The 11792-nt window shown below is 34.4% G+C and overlaps 2 protein-coding genes across 2 annotated transcripts; both read left to right on the forward strand.

Annotated features, from left to right (window-relative positions):
* Nucleotides 1-359: 359 nt before the first annotated feature.
* On the forward strand, nucleotides 360-4222 carry HELRODRAFT_162251 (hypothetical protein; the record flags this gene model as incomplete). The annotated part of the gene is made up of 5 exons (XM_009024510.1): nucleotides 360-634; nucleotides 728-1014; nucleotides 1264-1855; nucleotides 2826-2988; nucleotides 4091-4222. The coding sequence occupies 5 exons, from the start codon at nucleotides 360-362 to the stop codon at nucleotides 4220-4222; spliced, it is 1449 nt and encodes a 482-aa protein (XP_009022758.1).
* A 585-nt stretch (nucleotides 4223-4807) lies between these two features.
* Nucleotides 4808-5206, forward strand: HELRODRAFT_162252 (hypothetical protein; the record flags this gene model as incomplete). Its single annotated transcript, XM_009024511.1, has 1 exon — nucleotides 4808-5206. One exon carries the CDS (start codon nucleotides 4808-4810, stop codon nucleotides 5204-5206), a length of 399 nt encoding a protein of 132 aa, XP_009022759.1.
* Between the last annotated feature and the right edge of the window lie 6586 nt (nucleotides 5207-11792).

Below are 11792 nucleotides of genomic sequence, written 5' to 3' on the forward strand. Positions count from 1 at the left end.
GTTATATAGCGCAGTTGTATATAGCAGTTGTATATAGCTGTTATATATTGTGGTTTGTATAAACCCAGCATAAAATAAAAGAACGTATATTGGGCTTAGGCCGCACATAAACTTGGCCCGTGTTTGCGCTCACGATGAAATTTTTTTAGCCATCCTTAATTTTTTGCTTGAGTGAAATTTTTTAATGCATTTAGTTATTATATTGTATAATTTTTATTTATTTTGGTTTATGCTATGAAAAGAACTCATTTCTATTTTAAAAACCAACCATATCACTGCTAGTGAACGTCGTATTGAATGAAACAACGTTACATCATTAAATGAAACAAAGTCGCATCATTGATTGAAACAACATCTCGATGACATCAGTAGCTTCCTGGCTCCCATTTGTGAGGGCTTCTGCAATTGGCTGGGTACCATTGGCTCAGAAACCCATTCCTCCACCTTTCATTAAATCCGATCAAGAACGGATTGACACAAAACTTCGCATCAACGTCAGTGGCACACACTTTGAAACATGGAGACACACAGTGGAAAAATTTCCTGATTCCCTTCTGGGCTCCGACGAAAAGGAATATTTTTATGATCCTACGAACGATGAATATTTTTTTGATAGAGATCCCGATCTGTTCAGGTTTGGAAAAATGCCAACTGATTTCAAATTCGTTTTGTTCTAATTTCTAAAAACAAAATAGCAAAATGTATATAATTTTCTTTTAACTATCAGATACGTATTAGCGTACTACAGAACAGGTAAAGTTCATTTTCCACGACGAGCATGTCCAGAGGAATTTGATCAGGAGTTGGCTTTCTTCGGTTTGGTTGCGGCTGATTCCATGGGCGATTGTTGTTACGAAGAGTACAGAGATAGGAAGAGGGATAGTTCAGAGTTAAGTTCAAACTCTGCCGATGGAGGGTTAGGAGGTGGTGATGAGACGAAACAACTTCCTCCTGGTGCTTCATTGAGGGAAAAAATGTGGCATTCCTTTGAGTACCCACATTCAAACACTTCTGGTTAATATATATTCAATTTAATATTTTCTAAATTTTTTATTTTTATGTAAATTACTTGAGATACATTTTTAATTACGTCGTTACATAGTGCTCCAATGGTGTTATTCAAAAAAAGTAAGATAACCAAATTATATTTGCATGTTATAAACAATAATGATAATTGATAATGAATTAAAATGCAAATTACATTACAAGAAAAAATGACAAACCAGCATACAAACTTGAATAAAATATTGATCTCATTTTCAGGTCTTGTTTTTTACTACGTGACTGGTTTCTTCATAGCTGGATCAGTTCTTGCAAACGTAATGGAGACGGTGCCCTGTCCGAACCTGTTTGGTGCTGAAACCACGATTACGTTGGCAAAATCTGAGGAGTCGCAATCGTGCGGCGAAAGATTCGAGATTGAATTATTTTGCGTCGATACAGCCTGTGTCCTGATATTTTCCATGGAATACATTCTTCGACTGTACGCATCACCGAACCGACTCAAGTATGCTACCAGTGTCATGAGCGTGATCGACGCTGTTGCCATCCTTCCTTATTATGTCGGACTGGGATTATCGGACAACAAGGAGCTCAGCGGTGCTTTTGTCACTCTGAGAGTTTTTCGAGTCTTTCGAGTTTTCAAATTTTCGCGACATTCCCAAGGACTTCGCATTCTCGGGTACACGTTGAAGAGTTGTGCCCGAGAGTTGGGTTTTCTACTTTTCTCATTAACGATGGCGGTTGTTATTTTTGCAACAGTCATGTTTTATACCGAGAAGAACGTTCCTAAAACAGAGTTCACAAGCATACCTGAAGCCTTCTGGTACACCATAGTTACTATGACAACTCTAGGGTGGGTTCTAATCTTAATAAATAAATTAATTTTTTTAAATTATTACAAATGTTATCAATTTAATATTCAATATATCAATTTAACAAGTTTATTATCAACAATAATATCAGTGCATAGTAATTTAGTTTATTAAAAATAATTATAACATTATTTGGAATATAATTTTAGGGTTAAAGTTAAAAAATCTTGTTATAAATTTAATGTTTAACTGTTGTAGCTCACTCATAACTGTAGAAGTTGTATTCACAATACTAGTTTTAATATGAAAAATCAATAAAAGTTTTTAATTTTTTTTTACAAAAACCCAAGCTCCCCATAGAATAATGATATAATTCTTGGTTCAATTCTAGAACATTTTTTGTTCCTTTACGATTTGCTTATTAAAAAATTGTATGGAGTTTGTTTGACTTGTTCATTTGACTCTTGCAAAAATGCATAAATATTTGGATAAGGCTTAGAAAGAAAGATGGTATAAATTTCATCGGCAGGTTTTGGTGCGTTTGTAACATGAACGATCTAATAAATGAATGACGAGCTTTTAACGTTTCAGCACTATAAAACACCTGCACAAAAAAGTTTTTTATTTTTTCTCAAAATGATCTAATAAATATTTTTCGGAAATGCATTTTGATATGTGATGCTTCACCGAAAATTTCTTCAGCCCTTACTCAGAAAAAAATATTTTGGGATTTAATTTTTTTTGTTTTTTTTTGCCAATAATTTGTACGCCAAGTGTGCATAAAATTTTGTTGAAAACTATTTGTCATAATTTTGTAGAAAATGGCATCCATCAATTTGATCAAAATGTTAATGCGCAACTTCTGGTGCGTTAGATACTCTTTTGTGCATTATTTAATGAAAATAAATCGTTTTGGCAGAATTTTCTTTGAAACGTAAAACTTTGTCGTGTAGACACTCTGCTCCACCTGAATGATTGAATGATTATTTTAGTTGAAATGGTCACCGCCAGATATGGTGACATGGTTCCGAAGACGATAACAGGAAAGTTGGTTGGGGGAATTTGTTCGTTGAGTGGGGTGCTGGTCATCGCCCTGCCCGTCCCTGTCATCGTCTCCAACTTCAGCCGCATCTACCAACAGAGTCAACGCTCTGATAAGAGGGACGCTCATAAGGTTCGTTCGTTGGTCTGTGATTGCATGGTGATGAGTATGATGAGTACGGTGATGATGATGATGATGATGAGTACGGTGATGATGATGATGATGATGGTTATGATGGCAATAACGTTAATGGTGATCATTAATTTACAATTTAAATTTATTAAAATTTTAATTTAGCGTGTTTGTTTTTGCAATATACTTCGACTGAATAACATTTTATGCAATAAACTTTGAATGATATGCAGCTTCAATCATCTCCCACCAACAATAAAACAGATTAATAAAATTTTCTTTGAAGATCATCATAAAGAGAAATTTGCTTGAAGCATAAATGTGAAATTTAAAACTCGTAGCACTTTAAATTATTAAGTGAGTTTGTGTGCATAAAATATTTACTTCCAAGTATTTACAATGGAGGGATGTTTGGCACGAGGACTTCATTATTTTTAATGTTTCTTGTCAATAGTGCTTTTCCATGTTTTGTCTGACGGGCCTGCCACATTATACACTACTACACCCACCAGCTATGGAAAGTAATCTACTTCATATTTCTATTCACACGTGAATCACTTTGCGTCTTTGATTGAAGTGTAGGTAGTAAGTACATTCATGCACATGGTCGCAATTTTTACAACGAAAAATTTTAGTGCTTCTAATACACCATCGCACAAGAATTTGTATATTTTTTGTCATTTTGTATTGTGTTATAACACTTTCTTTTTACACTCTGTTCGCAAGCTATTTCGTATGCTTGTGTGGTTAGATATGAGTTTGTATTTAACGTGTGTTCACGTTGAGTGTTCCAAATGCATACTTGTAAAGGGAATACAAAAACTTGTGTTTGTACGTGTGTACAGAACTTATGTTTATACAAACAAAAATGTGTGTTGCAGTGATGTGAATAAACAATGGATGAGCTGATTTGTTTTGATTACTTATTTTGTTAACTGATTAAATGTAGCTGAAGTTTTTAATAGAAGTTAGAAGTAGCGAGTGAGTGCTGATATTTGTAATGCCTGTTCTCGCGCTGGAACCTGGTTCGAAAACCATCTGCGCGACTACACAGGCTTTGAATTTGCTTTGAAATGTTTCGCGTGCCCTTAATGTTGTACAGACGTCGTGTTCTGCCTATGTATGTGCACCATCCTTTCTGGATGTAAACTATGAGGATGTGAAGAACCATGTGCAAGCAATCTTGCGCTTGTCAGAGTTTCGCAGTAAAGAAGGAAGTTGCATTGTCCTTTGAAAAAATTAAAATAATTTGTGTGCATGTAACGGAAGTTCACATCTGCAAATGTTTTGCAAGATTTTTATTTTTATTGTTACTTATTATTCCAGCGTTCTTGCTTTATGCATGATGCAGTGATGCTTCATGGTGCTGATGGTTGTTGTGGTTGTTGTTGTGGTTGTTGTGGTTGTTGTGGTTGGTTGTGGTTGGTTGTTGTGGTTGGTTGTTGTGGTTGTTGTTGTGGTTGTTGTGGTTGGTTGTTGTGGTTGTTGATTGTGCAGTTACGCACGGAACAGTGCGACAATAAAGTTTATGTTTTATGGCTAATAGATCAAAGATGAAATCAATTCTATTATGTATTAAGAGAATTTCTCCGAACACATTCCAGGTCCAGCGTGTGAATACGTGAACTGTTTGCAGTTTTGTGATTTTTATTTTGCAGCACAATCACATCTTCCCGTTCTGCTTGAAAAATAAATAATAAATCTCATCCAAAAAATTCAAAAATAACGTATTGCAAAAGGTTGTAGGATTTTTCCATTAGAAACATTGATTGAAACATCAAATACGGGAAATTAATTGAAACATCAAACACAGCATAAGATGCCTACTTCTCACAGATGCCTGCATCTCTTACTGTCGAGCCCTACCCTACCCAGACTGTCATTGTTTTGTTTGGATGCTGCTCCACTGAGATGGCAATGCGCTTGCTTGATGTGCAAGATGGGTGTTTTAAATTTTAAAAGTTTAAATTATAAACTTACTAATGCTTATAAATCAGCCCGCTGCCTGAAAAAAAAATCAACACTAAAAGGTAAAAACACCAAACTGCACCATTTTTTGTTTTCGTCGGCTGCCAATAGTCGGAAGAATGATCTGGAAACTTGTCATTATCATTATCTCCAACATCTCGTCCGCCTCATCTTCTGTTCTTTCTCCTCCAGCCAGTTCCCATCGTTTGGATTTGTTGCCACCTCTCTTCAACTGGCGAACCAGCAGTAATCTAACACTTTTTATCTTCAGAAAACTTTTCAAAGCCGCATTAGTTGTCGTTATACATCATTGTACCTTGTTGGCGCTCACACACCGCTACGCACAGCGTGCTAAAATGTTTTATCACTTGTTATTATAAAATATTAAATTCTAATATAAGATTTTTCATTCTTAATTAATATATCTACCAAATATTTTTTTGTTAAAGAGTAGCATTATGAACTATTATGTTTTAATAACAGCCGAGAAGCCAACATACTTGTATGTTCTCACCACTTATGCAACGGGTCTTGCACGAGTCCTTCTTTCTTATGTCTGCTCGACCAATATTTGTTCAACTTAGGGCTTAAACATCTCAGTGATGTCAACGATATTAAATACGAATTATATTTTCAAATGTGATGTTTCTTCCAAACTCAGAACCATGGATCGCATTAATATTCGCATTTCATTAATAATTTCATTCATCCAGATCGCTTGATGCTTACATGCGTTAATGTTTTTTTTGAGAGCATAGCGTTATGATGTTGTACAATTTTTTTTATTACTGTGAAATATATTTTATAATTTTCATGCAAGTGCTTTCATAGGCATGCTACCAAGCTCGCAAAAACAAGTCTATCAAAGTTTATAGTCAGACAAACAGACATCAACACATACGAACGCACATGATATTATACAAACACACACAAACACACAGACACAAACAATCAAAAACATAGGCATACATAGGAATTAATATGAAATGATTTTTGTGTCAGAGTTGGGAACGTTGCAATAAATATTTTATTGCAGCCCATGTTACTTCCAAATACACGCTGAAAACATTGCAAATTATATCTTCAAAATGCTCAGGCTCATTTACATATTATTACGATCAGACGGCAAATACAAGTTGAGGCACTTATTAATAACTAGGGATGCTTTTAATATCTCGATTTGAAAAAAATTGACGGTAGTGAACTAGCTCAGACAATAAGAGACTTGCGTTGTTAATCAGTGCAACATTGTTCGAATGCCATCCCATCGTAACTACAAGAATCTGGCTAATTGTAATTTGCTATAAAATTTATAAATTGATATGTAGCAGCTCTAACTTTATGCAAACTAAAAAAATGTAACAACGGTTTTCTAATTTAAAAATATAGATAATTAACAATGACGAACAGTTTCAATTTTATAATGTTAACCAGTGAGACGGGGTTGGTTTAAAGGGTTGCCCTTGAATAATGGTGGTCTTGGGTTTTATTTGTTATTTTTGTAATGAAAAGTATATGCTAGGAGTATTGAAAAAATTTGGACTATTGTGAAAAATATTAAAAGTCAGTTTTGAATGCATTTCTCTATTCATCATCGTCATCGTTACTTGAAATATTAAATTGCATTGTGCAAACTCTTTTGTAATGTCCTTTCTCGGAAGTTTTTATGTTTTATGCTTTTCTAAATGATAACGTTTGATTTGCTTTCTGAATTTCAAGTGTTAAATTTTTCTGGGTGCTGTTTAAAGATGGCAAGATTTAAAAATCACGAACCAGTAGCTGTCTTGTTATGAAGTAAAATTTATTTTATTTGCCAAGTTGTTTTTTGTTTTGTTTTGTGGAGGAACACGACGTACATCTGTTTAAAAATTTTAGCTTACAAAATTTAATTGAAATTTTGTTTAAACTATTTAAAATTTGGAAGATGGATTCCTTTCTTCGGCAGTTTGATATTTTGATTTTACGTACTGAATTAAGTTTCAACTCTTTATAGTTAGTCATGAGCGTTGTTGTTGGCCTATCGAGATAAGAGTGTTAAGTTTGTTTCACGTCATTAGAACAGTGCGTGGAGCATGTTGATGTTGAGTCCGTCACTGGATTGGCTTCATGTCGGTAGTCCTGAGACATTCGTTGAAGTCACGTCCTTACAACTGCTCACCACTCACCCACTCTCTCCATTATTAAAGTTTTATAGCCAATTCATAACGGTTATTAAATTTTATTCTCCTCCTTCTCCTTCTCTCCCCGTTAATATTTCCATCAGGATTGAATTAATATTTCAAAGAAATTTAATAACACTTTTCTTTAAAACGGAGTAATCAAAAGAAAATTTTCTATAAAGCGATTACTTTTTCCTATTTTGTCTTTATTGGATTAGTCTTTATAAATATATAGCTTCCGTTTCCAATTCACACACCACACAAACACACACGCACACGCACACACACTGTGTGTGTGTGTGTAAATAAACATTTTCATTTTTTAAAATCAAAAATAGTCACATAAGTTATAATTCGATGAACAACAATTGGTAACTGCACGTACACAAACGATCCCTGATGTTTGTTGGTTGTGAATGTATGGCGGAGAACATGAGTGCATAACCATCAGCTGACCACCAGTGCAGTATAACTATTGAATCCAGACTAACCGCTTCTTTTTATAAATTTTTCTGCTCTCTGCGCCTGACAAGTGGCGCCAAATTTGTAATTATTATTATTCATAAATGAGGTTTTGAAAAATTTTGCCAAAGCTTGTTGTTTCGGTTGAAGAGCATCAGTTGTTTCTCTCGATGCCTGTTGCTTCAGTTGTGCTTGCGTTCACTGTTCACGTTTTAACACTGCGTAGTTCATTATTTACTTTACAAAATACTCAACAAATTTTTTGTTGTTCATTCAACAACAAGTTTTACAAGTAGAAAAACTAACCAGAATAGTGTTACAATAAAAAAAGACTTTTTTCAAGTTTTTTCTAGACGACAGCCCTTCTAAACGGTGAACATTGCAATCGGATGCATTGTTAGCCATATTTGAACCTTCATCTGCATGTACATGTACACGTAAACCCGAACTGCACGAACATCATACAAAGGCACTCACAATCATCACGTCAGGGCACAAGCAGTTGAATGGTTTTCCCGTTTGAACAAACATTTAGGAATAAAAGAACGAAATATTAAACATGCATTTTATTTTCCATCCACAAGCTTACAAATGCACATCTAAACACACAAGCCCACAAACCTTTACAAACTACGCACACTCACACATAAGCGTGCACACATACAACACACAACACACACACACACAACACCACACACATAACACACAACACACACACAACACACACACACACACACGTAGAACCAACTAAACTCAAACAACTGTGTGAATCACTTCATGATTACCATACATATTCGAAAGTTCGAAACAAACTGCAAGCCCAGCATAATAATGCATGTAAAAATTGAATGCAGCACTAATCCCATTAGTTATAACGCTTGTTGAGGATTGCTGCTCCACCACGTTTTTTTTCTTACGTTCTTAAAATACTTAGGAGGGCAGTTTTCCATGTTTAGTATGAAATAACACGTAAACGATAAAAACGAATCAATTAATAATTTAACAAAATTAAAATATTACAAAAATATTATTAAGTATATGGAGATAATTTAAGTGTTTATTATTTGCGATAATTTTGACGAGTCAACAAAAGTTTCAGGATGGAACATTTTTAAGTTTGATGCTGCCCAAACGAGTCGTCAATGCCTTATAAACACGGCAACAAAAAAACAATTCACTCGTTCAAAAAGTTCTTGACAAAATAAAAAATTCTCTGAACAATGTGGGATGGAGGATATTAAGAGGCGGGCGAGCGTTTAAAACGTTGAACATGCATTTTTAATGTACTTTATTTCGACGTTAATGCTGTTACATTTATTTCTCCGCAACTTCAAACTTCTGTTTTTTTTTCATTTTTTGTTGTTGCCTTCAAAATATTTTTCAATATAGTTCTGTATTGTTCTGATATTGTATAGATAGTTGTAAGGTATAAGAATGAAAATTCGACCCGGTGGCAAATTTAAATTTGGGAGTTCTTTCATACACACTGATTGTTTCAAATTGAAAACGGTTTTACAAATTCGCGAATGTTACTGTCTCTAGAACAGGTGCTGAAACATCTCAAATCTTGATTTTAAATTTTAGAAATTATTGCAAAACAATTTGTGTTTGGATCGGCAGTCTGCTATTGAAGTAGGAACAGCTGCTGCATGGAGCAGTTCAGTTAAAAATACGTTAATAATAGTATCTAAAGTTTGCTTTGTTTTGAATGTTCACCACGCACCAACAAATTGTTCCAATCGAAATTTATCATCTTTTTGGTGAAACCAACACATTTTATTCTGAGAATGTTTTGCTTCTACGTTTCATGTCACTACTGCTGAACATCTGGATTCGACATTACTTGTTTTGTGGAAATTGATTACAAACTGAATATTTCAAAAAAACATACACAAAAAACATTCTCACAAATATGGTTTTCCAGTAAAGGTGTTCTGACAATTAAGGTAGTAGAAATGAATCAACCAATTATGGAAAAGTGTTCGAAAACAACTTTACTAACTAACACCGCCGGAAATGAAATTTTCATAAAAACTGACTGAGAATTAGAGTAACAGTGAGAGATGTGACGGAACAAGTCAGCCAATATGAAAGCACTGGGATTTCCCTTTCATTTTTTTTTCAAATGTGAAATTTTTTCGAAAATGCTGCCGTTTGCAGGCAACTGTGATTAAAAATGCAAATTTATAATGTGAGTTGACGACGTGTGCCCTGTTTACAGATGCAGAAAACTAATTAAAGTAAACATAAAGACAAGTGGATGCAGCGCAAACAAGTGCACACGTACAAACAAGTACGGGGCTGCAGTACTTGTTGCCCACGCAATCTTATACATTTTATTCTTCAAGCACTTGTACTAAATTTATACGCTCGAGGCTTGCAATGCTTGTATTAAACTGTACGTACTCTCTTCTAAAAACTTGTGATATTTAAAAACGAAATTTATTACGAAGGTTAAGTTCATCTGCATCACTCAGGTATCATTTTTATGCAAAAACACACTCACACACACATAAACACATACACACAAACACACATACACACACGCATACATACACACACGCACACACACACACACCAACGGTTATTTGGTTATTTCAAACGCAGAGTCATTAAGTTAGCCCAGATGCTAGATAAGCTGTGTTTCGTGTACATGTGCAGTGTTGTTAGAGGCTGACGTGCTTTAAAGGCTGCCTAGGACCACGCCTCTTGCACAAAAGTTTAATTTAAAACTACATGGCTGAAAAAAGAAAAATTTGCATTAAGCTACTCTGTGTTTTTATAGCTGTTTTATAAAGAATAAAAGGAACGCTTTTTTAATTTTGGTTTTTTTAAACAAACAAATACATGCACTAATTTTTACTTTCCACCATTTGAAATTTAGCTTCTTATAAGCTGTAACTAAATTACACTAAAGCCAAACAAATTACACATACACACACTAAACACATACAGCCACTAAACACACACACTCATTAAATTGCCACATACACACGAACCATACACGTACACACATGAGATCATGCGTTTTTCCCCGGTCCAACATGCCTCTCCAGGTTTGAATGATACTTTCGGTTGATCCTGATGTAGTGATAGCCGAAGAAAATAAAAACATATTGTGAACGTGTGTCTGCTTGCGTCCGCCTAATATCGCGTTAATCTTATTTATTGAAAATTTTTACTAGGTTGATGAATATCTCAGAGCATATGTATTTATACATGCATACAGACGTACACAAATACATACATACAAATATACAGATACGTTTGTAGGTTTGGTCGTGATCATGTATAAGTTTAAAGATCAACTCAAAAATTGTTCACTTCAGAGTAGAATGAACTGTCTAGTTCCTTTATCAGAAAATGTCCTGCATGCAGTCTCAACTACGTAGTGCTGATGTTTATCCAGTGTTGATGTAGATGTCATATTTCTATTACGGGGATGTTGAACCGTGATGCGAGTCATAAAAATTATTTACGGTCACACGATGTATAATATGTCGAAGTAGTATTAATGACGATAAAATGATATTAACGATGATGTATAGATAACGTTAATGATGATGGAAAAAATGATAATTTAAGGGGAACAGTTAATTGTAGTGACGATTATGATGATATTTAGTATGGTGATGATAGCAAAAAGACGATGATAACGCTGATGAATAGGACAATTATGAAGGTTATAATAGTGACTTCGAATTGTGATAATGACAAGACAACAAAACAGACGACGATGAAGACATTACTAAAGAGATGTTAATTGGAAAAATGATGTCAACAAAGTTATTAATGATGTCAGGAATTGTAAAAATTGTAATCCATGCTGTTGCAAATACGTAAAAAGGTGGATGGCGGTAGAAAATAAATATTAATGATCCACTAATGATAACGATGATGAATATGATGATGATGTTGAGTACGATTACGTTAATGTGATTTGGTGCGTACATGCCAATGAAATGATGATGTTGCTTTGTTTAATTTGCTCCAAAACACCGTAACAACAAAAACACTGATGATAAAAATGATGATTAAGGTGATGATGAAAGTGAAAACGCAATAAGTGGGCGGTGTTGTAAATAAACACACGATGAATTTTAGTGGTGAAACGGTTTCAGATGATAACAACTTTCAGAATGCGATGATGATGTTGTTGAAAGTTGTTCGTTTTTGATGTTTTTAATTCTGGAGACGATAATCGTAAAGGAAATT

This window comes from Helobdella robusta (assembly GCF_000326865.2).
Source record: "Helobdella robusta unplaced genomic scaffold HELROscaffold_4, whole genome shotgun sequence".
NCBI classification, from domain to species: Eukaryota; Metazoa; Annelida; class Clitellata; order Rhynchobdellida; family Glossiphoniidae; genus Helobdella; species Helobdella robusta.